Genomic DNA, 20,862 nt, shown 5'->3' on the forward strand with positions numbered 1-20,862 from the left:
TTCTTTTACACGTGTTCTTTTACCCCTGTGCTTCGTACAGTTCGAGCTTTGCCTCGTCTAACCTGAGCTTACAGGGTCTAACCTGAGTGGTTCCTCCAGTGTCCTGATCGTCTGTCCTGCAGTGTGGGTCTGCAGTGGTTCCTCCAGTGTCCTGATCGTCTGTCCTGCAGTGTGGGTCTGCAGTGGTTCCTCCAGTGTCCTGATCGTCTGTCCTGCAGTGTGGGTCTGCAGTGGTTCCTCCAGTGTCCTGATCGTCTGTCCTGCAGTGTGGGTCTGCAGTGGTTCCTCCAGTGTCCTGATCGTCTGTCCTGCAGTGTGGGTCTGCAGTGGTTCCTCCAGTGTCCTGATCGTCTGTCCTGCAGTGTGGGTCTGCAGTGGTTCCTCCACTGCAGGACAGAGGCTTGGTTAGCTTTGGACTGCAGCCTGGAACAAGACCACGCTGGCCGGCAGGCTGACGGAGATGAACTTATGAATGTTGGACACCCCCCTCTGCTCCCTGCCTTTACTAAAACTGGAATCAGTGTAGGTGTCTCCCGCTGTGTGTTCCTGTGCATGCGTGTGTGTGTGTAATCGACTGGCAGGTGGGCACTGATATGTTTCAGCACTACAGGACGGAACAGCGTTCATTTGCTCACTCAGTTCACTCTCCCCTAATGGCCCTCCCTCCCTCCCTCTCTTTCTCTTTGCCTCTTTCGTTCTTCCTCTCTCCCTCCCTCTCTTTCTTTCGCTTGTCCTTTTTGTGTTTCTAGGTTTCCCCACGGTTGGCCATGTTTATGCTAATATGTCTATCATTCTATGTGAAGGTCAAATCCTACATCCCAGGACTCTGGACCTCTCAGTCTCTCTCTCTCTCTCTCTCTCTCTCTCTCTCTCCCCCTTTCCCTGTTTCTCTCTCTCTCTCTCTCTCTCTCTCCCTCTCCCTGTTTTTTGCTCTCTCCCTCCCTCCGTTTCTCTCTCTCTCTCTCCCTCCCTCTCCGTTTCTCTCTCTCTCTCTCCCTCTCCGTTTCTCTCTCTCGCTCCCTTTCCCTGTTTCTCTCTCTCTCTTTCCCTCCCTCTCCCTGTTTCTCTCTCTCTCTCTCTCTTTCCCTCCCTCTCCCTGTTTCTCTCTCTCTCTCTCTCTGCTTTTATTCCCCTTACTGTGTGTCAAACACAGGTTTACCCCAGAAACTCGAACGGAACTCTAGTGGGGAAATCTTTACTGTTAAGATCACACAGGTTCTGGAGTCAACACCCTCTAAAGACCTTGGAGCTTCTCCTGCTTCCTAGCAGTGCCGCCGCCACAGAGAGAATGCAGACGGAATGCTGGAATGAGCTAACAATGGAATGAGCTAAGACTGGAACGCTGGAATGAGCCAAGACTGCTCAAGAATGAGCATTGGGTTGAGCTAAGCTATCACCAAAATGCCATCCACAGCCATGCTTCTGTTCAATGTTCTCAGTATCCCGCTCACATAACTAAAACACATTACAGCAGCATGACGCCCCACGGCACTCTGGGTTTTACTTTACAACCCTCACAGAAGGTCATTACTGCCATTTCTAACGGCAAAGGGCCACATTCTGCGCCATGTGGTCATGGGAAAAGCTGCATGCGTGTAATTAGCGAGGGACAGTAATGATGTGGTTCACACATCCACATGTTGGGATCACCTTTCACCAGGAGCAAGGACCCAGTGCGACACGGCACACGTCTCCGACTGTCCCCGCCCCCCCCTTCCCAAGCAGGAGGCACCGCCCGCCCCTCTCCATATGGCACACCACTAACAGGGGTGCATCAACACGGGCCATGCTGTGGGAAGATGTCTTCGTCGTCCACCCCAGAAGGAAGGGTGGTCACAAGGGCAGAATTCCCGGGCTCGCTGTTTCTCGGATGAGCTGCAGGAAAGGACGATTACACACACACACGTGCTGTGTATGTAAGTGATTAAAATCGAGTTTGAATGTATTTATTAACGGCGCTCTTGTATGATTGCACACAAGTATGCGCACACACGTGCTTACACATTCATGTCACTGCCACTGTTAGCTTCTCGCGAGTCCCTGTCTACACCAGAAGCCTGTGGGTTTTTGGGAAACTAATCCATAAACATGGATGAATGCAATTTTCGTCTTAGACATGTAAACACAAGCCTGCCTCACCATCTATTGCATGTGAAAGAAGTGTGTGTGTGTGTGTGTGTGTGTGTGTGTGTGTGTGTGTGTGTGTGTGTAAGGATGCTCAGAAGGGGCAATTCTCAAGAAATAGCTGAAAACGTGGCCAACAGCTATCTGTGTTAACACAGCACTTCCAAACACAGCGGATTTATGTGTAAAAGACAGGTGGCGAAAAAACTAAAGAGAAAACGCAGAGAGATGGCGGGAGGAATTAGGAAGAGATAAAGCGACGACGCGAGGGAGAGACCCATCGAGTGGGAACCTGACCCGGAAGAGTCGGCGCGGCGAGCGCGGCGAGCGCGGCTCACCCTTAATGAGCTTGAGGGGCGTGCGAGCCAATCGTCTCGCAGCTGTCCCCGCGCTCTGGTTAGCCTTTAACGCCAGGACCACGTGGAGGCGGCGTGCGCGACCCCCGCGACCCCCGCCGCAAGAAAACCGAACTCCTACGGCTCGAGTTCTTAGGCGTCTCGCAAAAGAGTCGCGGGATAAATGCTTAATGGGTCTGCGAGCTAAAAAAGAAAGAAATACGGGGTAATTATCCCTAGCGCCACCCAGCCATCAAACGGACCCAAGGCGAACATTTACTACATAAAAAGGTTTTTTTTTAAATATATACATGATTAACTACATTTTTCTAACGTCCAATACCAAGTAACGCGCGTCACGGATGTCCAGGAATGTGACGTTTCACGCAGGGAAATCTGGTCATTACCGGAGCAGGCAGGTCAACAAACACGAAAACAACAGAAACAGACCGAGAGCTCGCCACGGCACAGCGAGAGACATTCAGAAACGGAGAAAAAACTAAAACAAGACCGCACGGCGCAGTTGAGAGGGATGCGTGAAAGGCATGGTCTGTGAAACGGAGAAGTGAGTTAACATACTGCGGAATGAATTAGAGGTTTGATAATCTTCCGCGCTAATGTACCGACAGACGGCGCGTGAGTCTCCACCCGGCCGCGCGCGTCTTCAGAACAGTTGTGAAACACCGACTTATGAGACATTAGTAGTGTTTTCAGTACTAAATAAATGAAAAAAACCCCACAGCGCATGGAAAAGGGCACATATGTTATGTGAAACAGTCTCACTGAGCAGATTTAGGCATTAAAAAGTAGTAAAAAGTTTAATGGGTTAAAATAAAAAACACTTTATGCTTTTGTAGTATTTTTATCGTAATTTAAAACAAGTGTTTTCTGCCAAAAAAATAGAAAAATTGAGAAAATACTGTATTATTTCCCCTTATTAAAACTAGCTAATTTCCCCATTCAGTACTATAAGCACTGCGTGGTGCCTGATGGTGGTTGTGTAACATCCGTGCTGGAGCTGGTGTGAAGACTTCACAGCCTTTACTGTAGGTGCTGGACTAACTGTTAGTGAGGAGAGGGTGGTGCTAGGTAGGTGGAGGATGGAGAGGAGACCAAGGGTAGAGTTCACGTCTGAACGCTGGAGGACAACAGAGTGGCAAGAGTTGATCTAAACACTGGGTCTGAATGCCAGAGTGTGAACACCGGAGCTGCAGAGTTCCTCTCAGTCCAGGTGATATCTGAGAAGCATCAAGAATGTCTTTTGCTGAAATCAGTGTAAAGAACCATGGGGGTTATGTAGGAGAACTTTACAGACATTTTCACTAAAGAGTTCTCTCTGTTACACCCCCCAACCCCATCAGAAGAAAAAAAACGTTTCTGGATGGGATGGTGCTCTGATATTGGCATTCATGAGTTGGTTGTCGAGGTAACGAGTCGCCAGGCAGCAAAGTCAAGCGCTCTTTGGTGGTTGAGTACAGAACTGTTTCTTGGTGGGAATGTCAGAGGGGGAAGCATTCTGCTTCCTCGCTGTCAAAGTCTCACAGATCTCAGAGGTGTGCGCAGCGGAAAGTTCTGGAAAAAAAGTTAGATCAATTGTCTGTGCTCCCCCGCAACTCACACACACACACACACAGACACAAAGTGGGTTAACACAGAGATCAAAGATGATGGAGCATTAACCTTTTCTTTGTCCCTCTGGCATAGCTGGTGTCTAAAAGTGACAGATTTCATAAAAAGAGAGAGAAAGAGAGAGGGGGTTAGAGAGAGACAGAAGGAGGAGGAGAGAGCTCATGTAGATGTCCCATCCTCCCTGTTCCAAGAGACATTGGCCACCCTGTTTCATTATCTGTTCAATTAACTACTTACACTTACGTACATCCAGGTGTGGAATTGGATTCCAGATCCAGATCTGGGTATAATAATAGTGGATTTAAATGAATCAAAACAAATCCATCTTCTTTGATTGCGTGTTGTAACAGTCCTGGTGGCTGGTGGGATTTTAAGATCTTAATGATCTAAATACACCTATGACAGAGCATGAAGCTGCACTGGGGAAGACTCACTGAGACCTGTGTGCGCTGGTGAAGACTCATGGTGACCTGTGTGCGCTGGTGAAGACTCACGGTGACCTGTGTGCGCTGGTGAAGACTCACTGTGGCCTGTGTGCGCTGGGGAAGACTGGTAGCCAGTGTAAGGACTTAATAATGGGTGTGGGAGCTGTATTTTGAATCAACTGAAGCTGTTAGATTGTCTTTTCTGGGAGTCCCATTAGGAGACCATTACAGTAATCAACCCTGCTGGAGATAAAAGCACAGATGAGTTTCTAGATCTGGTTTAGTGAAGAAATGTCTGATCTTGTTCACATCCTTAAGATGATTAAATGCTGACCTAGTTAATTTGACTGATTAAACAGATCAGAGTCTGTTAGTACGCCCAGGTTACACGCTAACTGTAGAGCTTTGGAGTCCAAGTAAGAAAGTCTGTGCCATTCAATGCTACGACCAAACATTATCATCTCTGTTTTACCTTTATTCATTTGCAGAAATCTTTGACCCATGCAGTTAGTGACGTGTTCGAGGCCCTTGCAAAGAGTTAGACAGACCATAGTTGTCTGGGGGAAGGGCCAATCGGAGTGTTGTCTGGGGGAAGGGCCAATCGGAGTGTTGTCTGGGGGAAGGGCCAGTCGGAGTGTTGTCTGGGGGAAGGGCCAGTCGGAGTGTTGTCTGGGGGAAGGGCCAGTTGGAGTGTTGCCTGGGGGAAGGGCCAATCGGAGTGTTGTCTGGGGGAAGGGCCAGTCGGGGGGTGTTGTCTGGGGGAAGGGCCAGTTGGAGTGTTGTCTGGGGGAAGGGCCAGTTGGAGTGTTGTCTGGGGGAAGGGCCAATCGGAGTGTTGTCTGGGGGAAGGGCCAATCGGAGTGTTGTCTGGGGGAAGGGCCAATCGGAGTGTTGTCTGGGGGAAGGGCCAATCGGAGTGTTGTCTGGGGGAAGGGCCAATCGGAGTGTTGTCTGGGGGAAGGGCCAGTTGGAGTGTTGTCTGGGGGAAGGACCAATCGGAGTGTTGTCTGGGGGAAGGGCCAATTGGAGTGTTGTCTGCTTAGCTATGCTTCAGTAGCCCAGGGACAAGCAGAAGCATGTATATGTTAAATAAGAATGGCTCAAGGATTGAACCTTGCGGGATACCACAAATCAATGGAACTCTTTCAGGAACATTATTTTCTGTTTCGACAAAACAATTCCTGCCTTGCAGGTATGAGCTGAATTATTTTAGGACTGTTCCTGGGAGTCCAAACCCCTTCTCCGGTCTACCTAGAAGAATAATTTGGTCTTTAGTATCGAAGACTGCACTGAGCTCAAGCAGTAGTAGTAGTAGTAACAGCTTCCCTGGATCCGTGTTCAAACGAATGTCATTAATCACCTCGATTAGAGTGGTCTTGGTACTGTGTGGTAACGGGAATTTTGTAGGCCAAAATTCTGACTGAAGTTTTACTCGGCAACCATGTGATAGGAAAGTTGATGGAAGACAATTTTCTAAAAGATTTTCCCAATAAACGGTGGATTTGAAATGACTTAATGCTTCAAAGTTTTTCTTGTTTCATAGGTGCTTCATCACTGCAGTGTTTAGTGTGTTAGGAAAAACACCCAATAAGAGTGAGGCGTTTACAGTCTGAAGTGCGTTGGCCGCTACTGAGTGAAACGCGTTTCTTAAGAAGGTAGTAGGTAAGGCGTCGAGGCTGGATGCACATGTCTGAAGGTGCCTTGCGATTTAAATGTCACTGCTGCTAGCGCTAAACTGGGACATTTTCATTCTCATTTTACATAGTATGGTCCCAGTCACAGGTGACACACGAATCCACCGGGAGGTTCAGGTGGGCTGAGAGGGAGGCAGAGATGGAGGGCAGTGTGGAGTGCTGACAGGGTTGTGGTGTTCCTGGATGACCAGATCGATCATCGCCTTGGCTCCAGTCCAAGATCTGCAGCTCCATCAGGGCGTCCACAGTCAGTGAGAGATGCTACGGCTCTGGAGCGAAAAATCCCCCTGGTGGGAGTACTTTGTGTCAGTATAGATAATCTCATAGAGCTGTGGGAGACATACTGCTATAGATGTCTGATAGAGCTGTAATCTCAGAGCTGTGGGAGACATACTGCTATAGATGTCTGATAGAGCTGTAATCTCAGAGCTGTGGGAGACATACTGCTATAGATGTCTGATAGAGCTGTAATCTCAGAGCTTTGGGAGACATACTGCTATAGATGTCTGATAGAGCTGTAATCTCAGAGCTGTGGGAGTCATACTGCTATAGATGTCTGATAGAGCTGTAATCTCAGAGCTGTGGGAGTCATACTGCTATAGATGTCTGATAGAGGTGTAATCTCATAGATCTGTAGGAGTCATATTGCTATAGATGTTTGATAGAGGTGTAATCTCATAGATCTGTAGGAGTCATATTGCTATAGATGTTTGATAGAGCTGTAATCTCATAGAGCTGTGGGAGTCATATTGCTATAGATGAGTTTTGTGCATGTGTCCACGTGAGTTTTGTGCATGCATTCACATGAGGTTTGTGCATGTGTACACGTGAGTTGTGTCTGTGTCCATGTGAGTTTTGTGTATGTGTGCACGTGAGTTTTGTGTGTGTGTCCATGTGGGTTTTGTGTATGTGTGCATGTGAGTTTTGTGCATGTATTCCTGTATGTAAGTATAATTGTGTGTGTGTGTAAGTTTGTGTATTTTTTCTCTGGCCTGTTAAACATCAGTCATTAACCCTACGATCACCCCCCACCAATGGCCATATGGCCGACTCTGATTAATATAGCTCACTCTCTCAATGCCAGCAGCACACACCCACTCACAAGCATATGCACATGCTCTCACACACACTCATACACTCTCACATTTCCTGAATATCATCTTCTGACTTTTTTTTCATCTACTGAACATTTTTAAACTGTTGCTCTTAATTCTTGGAGCCTAATGCTCTTCTGATGCTCTTAATTCTTGGAGCCTAATGCTCTTCTGCTATGAGTGTGTGTGTGTGTGTGTGTGTGTGTGGTGGAGTCTTCAAGGCCTTGCATTTTGCCATTCTGACAAGACCTTTCCCAATTACTTCTAGATGTGAGCAAGTTTGCTGAAACACCAACTCTTTGTGTGTGTGTGTGTGTGTGTGTGAAAATATTCCACAGCAAGCATGCCTCAAAGACTACATGAAAATTTAAATTTATCTCACATCTTAAAGTTAGTGACAGCTCCCACACCATCATTGTGTGGAATGCTTCATCGTCATAGCAACTTTCCCCCGTGCAAGTGTTACCGGGGAGATGTCAGACCGGATTCTTGTTCTTGTGCATTCTTGCTTACATTTGGTTTGGTCCATACCGATCGATGTCTTTCACGGACAGGAGAAGGACGAACCAAACGTGAGGAGACAGGTGTGTCAAGTGAGACTCTACACACATAAAACACATTCTACGCACATCGGTCCCGTTGATGACTGGTTCATTGTCAACTGTTTTATTCCAGTGTCATTTACACTACTGGATGTGTGTGCCTCTGTGTGTGTGTGTGTGTGTGTGTGTGTGTGTGTGTGTGTGAGAGAGAGAGAGAGAGAGAGATAGAGAGTTCAGGCTGTTAAGTTTTGTTTTTTTTTTAAGTCAAGGTCAAAGGTCACACCGGACGTGGCTGGTGTCAGATGGCCTTAGCTTCTCATCCAGAATATTCCAGAAGATGGGAGAATATGGGAGAATATTACAGAAGATGGGAAAATATTGCAGAAGACAGGAGAATAATCCAGAAGATGGAAGAATAATCCAGAAGATGGAAGAATAATCCAGAAGGAGAATCTCCACAAGATCGGAGAAAGTCTTCAGCCGCCTTCTTCCAGTTTCAGTGGAAACTTTAGAGGCAAAATTGTCAAAGCAGTTTGTGGGAGTTTGCAGGGAGAATGTGTGATTGTGAACTTTAGCTGCTGACAGAACTCACTTTAAATGAGGTCTCCAATAACCAGGACGGGCCACTGGATCTGTTTGGAAATTTGCTCTCTGTTAAAGGAACATTCCAGCCAAATATGGAATAGGGTTTCTGCATCAAATAATAAATTATACACATTAAGATGATTCTAACATGGACCGAGATACTCATTCGGGAATACATAAACACATTTGGGAATACATAAATACATTCGGGATTACATAAACACTAGGGATTGCATAAGGACACTAGTCCTATTGCAGAGTTATAGATTATGAATTTCTGTCCTGGAGTTATTCCCCGTGGACGTTTAGGACACGTGATTGTAGAACACTCAATACCTTATATTCCACAAAAAGGAACATAAAGCAATTTTTAATTGACGCCGAATACCAAATGATAATAATACATGATAACATTGGACTGTTCTGTGAGATAACAATAAAAAACAAGTACTCTTTAATGCACAATTTCTTTGCACACTTCCTTGATGTTAAAGTCACCTACACACACACACACACACACACACACACACACACACACACTCATTGTGGTTGCCTGCAGCTCCTGTGTGCAGCTGGCCTCCTGTATGACGTAGATCCAGGGCGCGCCGCTGAATCGTTTGGGTTTAATAATATGATAATTGGGCCGGTGCGGTTCTGGTTAGAACCCTTTACATGGACGCCCAAATCTGCCTTTAACCGTTACAAATCCGCCCAATAATGTACCGCCTCTCAACTTCTCAACTCCCGAAGGAAGCCGGAAAATAATAGCCATTTTCCCCGCGAAAAGACTTTATCCGTGGCCCATATAAACAAACTCCATCACCCAACCTTCCTTTAATGGTGGAGAGAGAGAGAGAGAGAAAGAAACAGAGAGAGAGAGAGAAGGGGAGAAAGATGTGTGAAAAGACTGGTGATAGTATTGGTAATTAGTATAGGATACCAATGAGACGGCGTTGGGTGTAGTGATTCAATAACTCGCTCTCACCTCTGAATGAGGCTCTCTGGGGAATCTATCAGCAAGTGTTCCTGTGGAGCACCGCTCAATAACACACAGACACACACACACACACACACGCACACACACATGAACAAAGAGCATTTATAGCCCAAACCTCAGGGTACAACGGGGCGCACAGCACTGAATTTACTCAGCAGCTAAACAGACCAAAAGAGATGGAGTGAACAGAGAGAGAGAGAGAGAGAGAGAGAGAGAGAGAGGGAGCGCGGGAGCTGGCTAATGACTACCAGCGTTTCTAGGAGACCAGGTCAGTGACAGTCACCTCTGCCCTTTAGTTTAGTTTCAGAAAAAGGAGTAAAAGAAAATAAATGAAGAAGTGCCTTCAGTCTCTGGATCCTGCCGACGGCTTCACGCCACTCTGGGTGTGTTTGCTATAGCGATCTCTAATTATGCGACGACCAATGTCCTCTCGGTGTTGTCCTCTCGGTGTGGTCCTCTCGGTGTTGTCTTCTGAGTGATGTCCTCTCGGTGTTGTCCTCTCGGTGTTGTCCTGTCAGTGTTGTCCTGTCAGTGTTGTCCTCTCGGTGTTGTCCTCTGAGTGTTGTCCTCTCGGTGTTGTCCTCTGAGTGATGTCCTGTCAGTGTTGTCCTCTCGGTGTTGTCCTCTGAGTGATGTCCTGTCAGTGTTGTCCTCTCGGTGTTGTCCTCTGAGTGATGTCCTGTCAGTGTTGTCCTCTCGGTGTTGTCCTCTGAGTGATGTCCTGTCAGTGTTGTCCTCTCGGTGTTGTCCTCTGAGTGTTGTCCTCTCGGTGTTGTCCTCTCGGTGTTCTCTCAATGGTGTCCTGTCAGTGATCGAGAGGACACACCGTTGTCCATTTAGGAAGCTCGTCTGTACCTTTATTTCTTCTCTGCTTCCTTAAATGAAGTTTTTCCGAGTTTTAATCTCAAGTCTTTGTTTTGACCATCTCTGCGGTCACCCCTCTGAGGTGCTGGATCTCAGGGACAGTCTGACCACCTTCTTTCTCGTTTGAATCATCTTTATTTTGATTGGTTAGTAATGATATTTCTCTATTCTTTTTATGCCCCTGTATCTGTTTCCTTGCGAAGCTCTTGGAGGGATGGCAGTGGGGAAGGTGCTACATAAGCAAACCTGCCCTGCCTTTGTCAGTCGCCCTCGGCAACAGGTGATGAAAGAAAAGCTTGCAGGATTTGATTTGAACCACCCACCTTCACCTGCATGTATAAGCACACTCACACGCACGCACATATGTGCACGCACACGTCCACACACACACACACACACACACACACGGATAAACACATGCACATCCACATGCGTGCGCACACACACAAAAAGCAAGCCCTCACATGCACACACACTCATACACATGAACACTACAGTTTACCACTGCTGAAATCTGAGTTACGATTTGAACTCATAATTCACCCCCTCAGTTGTTTCACTCGACACAGGGGTCGATAGATTTAATTAGTCGTTGGTGAAATCTGCTCTCAATCATTCGTTGCTGTGTGTGTGTGTGTGTGTTAAAGTCCTCTTCAAGCTCAGGAAAAAACAACTTCTGAACTGGGTCGATTGGCTGGAGGGAAAAATACATAATTGAGTCATAAGGAGTGACTCAGGGAAGAGAGAGAAATAGTAGCGATACCAGCTGAGAAAGACCAGACCAGGAGAGGAGAGATACCGGCTGAGAAAGACCAGACCAGGAGAGGAGAGATACCGGCTGAGAAAGACCAGACCAGGAGAGGAGAGATACCGGCTGAGAAAGACCACACTAGGAGAGGAGAGGTACCACCTGAAAAAGACCACAGTAAGAGGGGAGCGATACCGCCTGAGAAAGACTACAGTAGGAGAGGAGAGACACCGCTTGAGAAAGACCATTTTGGCAGAAAGAGCACACTAGGAGAGGAGAGATACCAGCTGAGAAAGACCACACTAGGAGAGGAGAGATACCGGCTGAGAAAGACCAGACTAGGAGAGGAGCGATGCCGGCTGAGAAAGACCACACTAGGAGAGGAGAGATACCAGCTGAGAAAGACCACTAGGAGAGATACCACCTGAAAAAGACCACAGTAAGAGAGATACCACCTGAGAAAGACCACAGTAGGAGAGGAGTGATACCGCCTGAGAAAGACTACAGTAGGAGAGGAGAGACACCGCTTGAGAAAGAAAATTTCGGCAGAAAGATAGCATCTGAGAAAGACCTTGTGGGAAAGAACAGCCTGCGTTTCTGTGGCCTTGACAACCTGAATCTAGTGGGGTTTTTTTTCTTTATTATAATTTATGTTTTAAATGACTATTGCATTAGAGGTGATATCAGATCTAGACGTTGAACCCTGGTCTGTAGGAACTCTCCTTCAGTGCAGTCCTTCACGAGCTTCAAGCTCTCCCTGGCGTCGCAGTTCCCACGGTAGCGCTATGATGTTTAGGTACTTCCTGGTTTTGTTTCCTCATGCTTCCTTGTTTTGTTTTCTTTTGGCTCCGCCCCACAGTTAGTTTAATTCCCTGCTATTGTATCACCTGTATCTCATTAGTTCCTGTATTTAAGCCCTTCGTGTTCACTGTGTCTGCGAGGTCTCATCAGCCTGCGTTACGTTTCTGATTACGTTACCATGTCTGTCTTCTGGTTCGTCGCTGTCTGTGCCTGTTCCCTGTCGTGGTCGCTGGATTATTACCACCGCTAGGATATTGGATTAGGATTGTGGATTAACTCTGTTCCCTCATAAACCTCATCCACTGTCATTCTGCATTTGACACCATCTCTGTTCATGCTCGGAACACCACACTCCCACCTTCTCGTCTCCTTTTCTTCCACAACGCTGCTCCTCAGCATTTCAATTTCTCACACTTAGTAACAAAAGGAATCACGTCTCACACACACACACACACATACACACACACACAGACCTCGGTTCTCCTCCCCCAGTGGTAGGCCGAGCCCCTCAGGCTGTGACCAAAGGCTTTCTGTAGCATGAACAAACACTCAGTGGAGGTTGCCTGTCCCTTCTCCCAACAAGCGCCGTGGGGATGTCCCTGGCGGCGTGTGCGCGAGTGTTGCAGGCGCCGGGTGAGCGTCTGATCTCCCCGTCTGGCGCTCGAGGGTGCAGCCCCTCTAATGGGCTGGAGTTCCCTTTGTTTTTTTTATTTTTTTAAATCCCACAAAGAGGGGAAGGGGGCATCTCCCGTGACAACGCATAGGGGGCTCATCCGACGGTGTTCCCAGTCTGACTAGGACCGATGGCAGTGGAGAGAGGGAGCGCCGCGCAGACGCTGCGGCAGGGACCCATTAGCGGCCGCAGTCAGATTAGCCGAGGCAATTATCCGCTAATCGGCAGCCTAATGAGGCTGTGAGAGACCGGAGCGTCTCCGAGACGTGCCTCGGAGCGTTCGTTTGGAGGGGAAAGACAGTGAGAAAACATTCGAATAGACGAGCGAAATGTCAAGAGCCCGTCCCTGACGAGCGGTGGCCCGCGGGGTGTTCCCGCCGGAGACGAGCTTACGGTAATTAAATGGAGAAATAAACCTTCTGCGACGCGGCGGAGGAAGGAGAGCGGAGACAAGCGCACGCGGCATTTAATAAGATGGGATTCATATAAACAGGGACCAGTCAACGCACCCGCTGCGAGCTGCAGAAAAAGGAAGCAACGTGCCGGCGCTATTGGAACAGGAAGTGATGTCACAATCAGCGCAACACAAGCGCTGAGAATGACAGCATGCTGAAGTGGGAGGACAGAGGACACAACCGAGACGCTTCCTCTCACCAATGTCCCGGTGCCAACAGGCGCAGGGGACACTGGTCCCAGATCAGCTGTCAACACAAGCCGTTGCCTGTGTTTATGAGGGCTGGACATTTGACTTATAGGCAATTTTACATCCTTCCAAACCTGAGTGCACATGCAGAGGGCACTGGTCCCAGATCAGGTAGCGAATAATCACTCGAGTTCTAACGCGGCCCTGCGGAGCACACTCTGGGGCTAACACACCTGACTTGGCCTTGATAATTACATGCTGTGAGGGATCTAGGGTGTTTGAGCAGGGGAAAAAAAAACAACCCAAAACCAAAACCAAACAAACCCAAAAGCACGTGGCGTTTCTCTGGGACTGAAACGAGCAGGGTTGTGGCCCTGGCAGAAACATGCTGGGCTGGGGCAAAGCTGGGTACCAGGCCTTCCAATTAAAATGCAGTGATCGTCGTCTAGCAACCTCCAATAGCATTCCACACGCTGGATTTGGGCGTGCTTGGTCAGAGGTCTGAACAAAGCAGTCCGATTGCTCTGAGCTAAGACTACAGCCCCAATCACGAACATCAATTCAGCCAGCTAGTGTGGTTTAATATAGAAAATATAACACATAAAAACATATAAGGCACATCTGTATATTACCAGTGAATATTCAGAGACTCATGTCCAATAACCATATTTTAACTGCCATAGTCTGCAATGGAGTGCGATTATCAACCATCATAAAATCTCTCTTGATTAGCAGTTTAATCTTCATGTAATTCCCATGTAATGGGCCAGCAGGCTGTTTTGCTCTCTAGGGTGTTCGTGTGTGTGTGTGTGTCTATGGTACAGTTGTGAGCAGGTCTGCCAGGGGCATCAGCATGGTGGGTGGCACCCGTCGCCGTGACGTCGACCGCATGAGACACACGAGAGAAAAACGCCGACATAAGACAAAAACAAACAAAAAAAAAACCCCTAAACAAACAGGAAAACAAGGAAAAGGTAAAGAAGGTATGAGGGGAGAAGCTCCCACACCACCAGGGTTGTCCAGGAGCACACGTCAGCAGCACAGTGGTACTGCTCCAGTACACACACGCACACGCACGTAGGCAAATGCATACACACTCACTCATACACAAAACACACACACGCACGTATTCGCACATGCATACACACAAACGCGCACGCACACACATACACACACACACACACACACGCACACACACACACACACACACACACACACATATTCCCTCCTTCAACTCCCCCTTCCCCAAACTGATCCCGGCCTGCGCAGGGAGGACCCTAGCTGAGCTGATGTTTGACGGAGGCTCCAATATCTCGTTGACCTAATTACCACCGACGTAATGCGATCTCGTCTGAGGAATTATCGGCACGACGGGACACGGTGGAGGAGCTGACAAACGCGACATGACTCGCATGACGCCTCCACCACACGCCCCCGGGACAGACGCGACAGCAGTTAGGCGTGGCGTGCGGCCAGCGTCTCCGAGGAGAACGCCAAGGAGCGAACAAGCTGCCATTCCAGACGTGTTCCCGTCGTCACCTGAAGGGGGTGCGCTCATGCACTCGGTCACCAGGACACGTGTCCTGTGAAGAGTTTCCACCAGACACAGGACACATGGAATAATGTTTTGAAAGCATCATGTTACTAGTCAATTAGCTGGGACTGGTCCATCATTCTAACACACACACACACACACACACACACACACAGACATACACATACATACATACATATATATATGTATATATATATATATATATATATATATATATATATATATATATATATATATATATATATATATATATACACACACACACACACACACACACACACACACACATATATATACAAAATGCTCTTCCAATTCTCTGGGAAGGATTTCCACAAGACCATGGATCGTGTCTGTGGAACCCGTGTCCATTCATCTGGAAGAGCGTTTGTGAGTCGCTGACGCTGGATGAGAGGGTCTGACTCACAGTCCGCGTTCTAGTTCATCCCAAAGGTGTCTGATGGGGTTGAGGTCAAGTTCTTCCACACTAAACTCACCCAGCCACGTCGTTGTGGACCTCGTTTCGTGCACCGGGGATCGGTCATGTGGGAACAGCCAATGGCGTTCCCCAGATCGACCCCTGAAAAATGACCCCACTGAATGACCTCCACCGCTGACCTTTACAGCCGGCACAGTGCAGTCAGGCAGGGAATGTTCGCCTGGTGTTCCCCAAACCCAGACCGGTCCATCAGACTTCCAGGTAGAGAAGTGTGGTTTGTCACTCCATAGGACAAGTCTCCACAGCTCTGGAGTCCAGCGGGCGGCGTGCCTTACAACGCCCCGTGCCACGCTCGGCGTTGTGAGTCTGGCGTGCAGCTGTTCGGTTGTGGAATCCCACGACGTGAACCTCCCAGCGCAGTTTCTGTTCTGATGTTAATGCCAGAAGAGGTTTTTACTCTACATGGTCTGTCACTTTACGACTGAGTTGTTCCATTTTTCAATAAAACCACTCGCAGTTGGCCATGGAATATCTAGTAGGGAAGAAACTTCATAAACAGACTTGTTTCAACATCCACACGATGTTACGGAACCACACGGCATAAGTGAACACAGTGACCGGGCAGACGGCATGGCTACGTGCCCTATACACCTGTGGCAGAGGAACTGAATGTAATACCTAAATTCAAGGATTAATAGGTGTGTCCCGATACTTTTGTCCATAAGCTGTGTCTATAACGTCCTGTTATATTTTAACAAACCAACCAAAAAACTTCATCTACCAAAGGAAGAATTCTCTACACTTAAAACTGAAACAAAAGAAGTAACATTGTTATTAAACAGGTTAGCGCTGTTGTTGTGTAGAAAAAACAAAAACATATATTTGTGTGTGTATGTGTGTGTGTTTGTGCTTTATGTCATCCTCATGTATTTCGTAGCATTTCTCCTCATTTCCAACACGGCGAAGTTTCTTTCGTCTCCGTGGGCGAGCGCTTTAGCGGCCAGATAAACACGGATAACTGGGAACGCCGGGCTGGCGCCATTGGGAGACGTGCAGAGCGGCGTGGCTGTACAGCCCCATCCATCAGGGGGAATTACATTAGACCGTGCTAACTAAACGCTCGCCGTGGGGGAACGGGGAGACGTAGCGGACGTCAGGAGGACATGTTGCTTCCGGGTGACTGCACCAGTAATCGGGTTTAGTCTGGATGCACGCACTCGTGTGCCATGGTCATTATGCATCTCCCCTGACCCAGAAAACCGAGTCCGCTTAACACCGAAGCTGGGAACATCGGCGCTGTTTTCTGATTGGCCGCGCATGGTGGTTAGTGAGACGCTACTCACGCCTGTCTCACTGCTCTTCTGTGGTGGTTTGTGAGACACTACTCACTCCTGTTTTACCACTCTTCAGTGGTGGTTAGAGAGACGCTACTCACTCCTGTCTCACCGCTCTTCTGTGGTGGTTTGTGAGACACTACTCACTCCTGTTTTACCACTCTTCAGTGGTGGTTAGAGAGACGCTACTCACTCCTGTCTCACCACTCTTCTGTGGTGGCTAGTGAGACACTCCTGTCTCACCACTCTTCTGTGGTGGCTAGTGAGACACTCTTGTCTCACCACTCTTCTGTGGTGGTTAGTGAGACACTACTCACTCCTGTTTTACCACTCTTCTGTGGTGGCTAGTGAGACACTCCTGTCTCACCACTCTTCTGTGTTGGTTAGTGAGATACTACTCACTCCTGTATCACCACACGTCCTACAACACAGATGTTCTCCAAGGCTGTTAAACACCATGGTTGTAATATAACAGCACTGTGGGACATCTAGTCCTCCTTCTCATTACTAACTTATCCTTGCTAAAGGACATTGAGGGGCACATTGTCTCTCCAGCACACACCCAGGAGCCCAGCAGAGAAGCCAGCATGACTCTGGGCTGCTCTCCTCGGACTGTACCCGCAAAAGCAGAGAGGTGCTCTGTGTCGGGAAACATCTCCAAATCTGAGGAATGTTCCAGCACTTTCCTGAACGTGACCTCTTCTTTAGGACAAACGGGGAGGTCCATCAGCACATCACCACTGGACAAATGCCATGCGCATCCGGCGCCTCCCCCGACCTTCCAAAAATCCTCCTTGTTGTAGTCCTCCTTCTCTCCTTCGGACTACGACTCCCAGCGAACACAAAGTACATGCTCTGCTAAAGGGCAACACTGCAGAAATATACTCAATGCTGTTGGGAAAAGGGGGGGTTAAATCGGTAAAAGAAGCATAACAGAGAGCTTGGCTTATAACAGAATTACCTTAAAATGATTGTCTGCCCATTTACAGGTATACAGACCACCTTAAAATGATTGTCTGCCCATTTATAGTTATACAGACCACCTTAAAATGATCGTTTCCCCTTTTACAAGTATACAGACCACCTGAAAATGATTGTCTGCCCATTTACAGGTATACAGTCCACCTTAAAATGATTGTCTGCCCATTTACAGGTATACAGACCACCTTAAAATGATTGTCTGCCCATGTACAGGGATCATGCAGAGCTTTCCACCTTAAACTGGTGTAGCTAGGATCACATCCTCTATAAGGAATTACAGGCTGGAATCCAAACCTATGAGCTTCTCCTCAATGGACACCAGGACAAAAAACAAACAGATTCCCTATCCAGTGGCCTAGCTAGTGGTTAGTGGAATTCCAGCATCTGAAAGCCCTGTGATTGTAACACGGCAGCAGGCCAGAATTCCAAACATGAAGAGTGTATCCGAAGTGCAGGGCATCTGTGCTCATTATAACACACGAGCACCCTGCGGTCCTCGGCCGGATCTTGTCTACATGGTGGGAAAAATCTCTAGAACATGAGGGGCGTCCGTCGTCATTCCAGGGTGTGTGTTGAAGCCAGGGAGCGGGAATCTGAATCCAGAAAAGCAGGGAGGGCAGTGAGGGGAAGAAAACGAACACACACACACATTCACACTCACCCGCATGCATGCACACACACACACACCCCTTGCAGTGGTCCGTCCTCCGCCGAGACTCTGTGGGTACAGTGGTATCCAAAACCATGCCTCTCATCCCAAGACCCACTCTTAGCAGCTGATAATGATCTGAAATTTCTTCTTATTATGGCTTCTGAAATGTCTTTTTATATAGCAGAAAGATGCTTCTCTCTGGGGAGATGGAGGGTAATGGGATACATCTGTTCTCTAGCAGGGCAGCGGTACAGGAACCACTTACATCGTTGTCATAGCACTGACGTGACTGGAACATGTTCTTAACGTGTTCGCCTTGTTTGCTTCACTGCACTACCCTTAACCAGCTTAAATTGGCCACATCCCACACAGGGCCTGGGCTGTGATTATGAAGCCTTAGTTTTCTACGGATCGTGAGCAGTAATTATGAGAAACAGCTCTCGAAATATCTCCTCAGGTGACCGAGCTGAGGGGTGTGATTAGCAACAGACAAACAGCATGAATGCACCAATCATGGCTTCTTCAGGAACATGGATGAACCAATCACAGCTTCTTCAGGAACATAGATGCACCAATCACAGCTAATTCACGAACATGGCTGCACCAATCACGGTTTCTTCAGGAACATGGATGCACCAATCACAGCTAATTCACGAACATGGATGCACCAATCACAGCTACTTCCCTAACATGGATGCACCAGTCACGGTCTTCTTCATGGGTAAGACACAGGGCAACATGAAGACCACAGTAACTGTGTTCAGAACCATGCAGAGGCTGATCAGTAAGGTCACACAGGCAGGCTGCAGTCAAGCTGGAGTACGTAGTGTTTTCAAAAAGATTATTATTGCATAAAGAAATGCATCTTAGGCCACATCACCTCAGTATGATGGAAAATATCAACAATTCATCATAACTGTGGTCAGTTACCAATTTAATAACTGATAAACGTACTAACTGGTAAGTTGGAAGTTACTGGGTCAGATGCTTGGGTTACACTCAAAATGATCTGTGCTTTCCTTTACAAATATAATTTGTTTTTTTTCTGTGGCATGAAGGAAAAGTGAAAATGTTGCATCAACAAGTAATGAATTATTCCTCAATAAAAATGAGCCTCTTTGATTTTTCCCCCAAAAGCAATCAATATTAACTGAGATAAAAGTGCAATTATAATAAAACATAAATTATTCTTTTTTTTCCCAGTGCATACAGTTTTTACAGTACGAACCACGGTGCACTCCAAAATTCAGTCCTACACAGGGAAATCAGTCCTACAAATCCACTCAGTTTATAAACACAAAAGGTTTTGGTCTGTTGATACTAGGCAGGCGTACAAATGTTACTGTTTCAAACATCTTTCAATTCCAAAGCACTTCACAAGGTACACACGGCACGGTGTGGGAAAACGCCGTAGAAAACACAATGCATTTATCAACCATTCTTGGATACAAAACTGTTTAAAATAATCTTCCTGTTTTAATTATTATTTATTGATTTTGTTATATACATGGCATAATCTTGTGCTTTTTTTTTTTCTTTCCAAAACAGAAACATCCAAAAGGATGGGAGGGAGACAGGGGACAGGATGTGGACGACACTTGTCTCTTGTTCCTGTTGTGACTGTTGTTTTCAAATGTGGAGAGCAGGGTGAGTCAGCATTAGTATTCCATTCTGCTGCTCCAGCGGGTGAGGGGAGTGAGCAGGGAGAGGGTTAGGGGTTAAGGGAGGGGATCGTGGGCGGGGTTTGGGTGGGGAAGGGGGCGGGGTTAAGGGAGGAGAGAGTGGGCGGGGTTTGGGGTGGCCAGTGAACGTGTGCTGTACCGCCACAGGCAAAGGCACCTGTGTTCTTTAGAAAACACACACACTCGCTCGATAGCTTGCTAACTTGCCACGTGTGTGCGTGTATGTGTGTGTGTGTGTGTGTGTGTGTGTGTGTGTGTGTGTGCTCATTTTTGTTAGCCTGCTCGAGTCCCATGGCAAATGTTTGCGTATGTCCAATGGTTCAGAGACTCGTACAAAACTCAGAATACCAAAAAAAAAAGGAAGAAAAAAGTTTTTGCTCCATTTCCAGATTGGGAAGATTTGGCTTCGATCGAGCCGAGTTATTCCGATTCCTGATTTCTGCGAGGGAGGCGGGGCTGGAGGAGGGGTCCCAGGAAGAGAGGACGCCAGGGAAGACGGAACGAACGCATGAAAACGAGTCGAGATGGGACAACCACTCAACAGAACGGGCGAACGGATGACAAGTGCCACACAACCGCGGCCTGACCGGACAGACAGGCGGATGGAAACGCGCAGACAGACGGACAGATGAGCTGCACCGAGGATGGAATGGCAGATCTGGTTCGTTTAGGATGAGACGCGCCTTACAGACGGAGGAGGAGAAGGAGGAGGAGGAGGAGGAGGGGAGGAGGAAGGCCTTTCTGGTGTGGGGCGGCGGCGGCGGGCCCGCCCGCTCCTCTCAGCTCCACAGACACACGCTGTTGGTGGTCTGGCAGGTGGAGGCGCTCTCAGCCGGGGACAGGTAGAGCTTGCCGCTGGGGCAGGCGCACACTTCATACACAGTCTGCTTGGTGTAGCTGGTGCCTGGTGTGAGGAGGGGGTCCACGCTGCCGTGAGGAAGACCGCCCAGACGGATGGAGTTGGCGTTGAGGAAGATCTGGGAGGAGGGGAGGAGAGGAGAGTGACGAGACAGAAGGTAGAATAAGAGTGGTTACACACACACACACACACACAAATACTGGCCCGGG

At 47.9% G+C, this 20,862-nt stretch overlaps 1 protein-coding gene across 4 annotated transcripts in view; it reads right to left on the bottom strand.

The window, feature by feature from the left end:
• Nucleotides 1–18,988: 18,988 nt before the first annotated feature.
• The window catches only part of LOC113590910 (zeta-sarcoglycan), a 143,972-nt gene continuing 142,098 nt past the window's right edge, over nt 18,989–20,862 (bottom strand). For 3 of the 4 annotated variants that reach the window (XM_035529568.1, XM_035529570.1, XM_035529571.1), the window contains exon 8: nt 20,493–20,771. In XM_035529568.1, coding sequence (XP_035385461.1) covers nt 20,574–20,771 — 198 coding nt within the window. In that variant the 3' untranslated portion in view covers nt 20,493–20,573. Of the gene's footprint in view, nt 20,772–20,862 lie in introns of all 4 variants that reach the window. The other variant, XM_035529569.1, reaches the window with a different exon arrangement.

Source organism: Electrophorus electricus, chromosome 9 (assembly GCF_013358815.1).
Source record: "Electrophorus electricus isolate fEleEle1 chromosome 9, fEleEle1.pri, whole genome shotgun sequence".
NCBI classification, from domain to species: Eukaryota; Metazoa; Chordata; class Actinopteri; order Gymnotiformes; family Gymnotidae; genus Electrophorus; species Electrophorus electricus.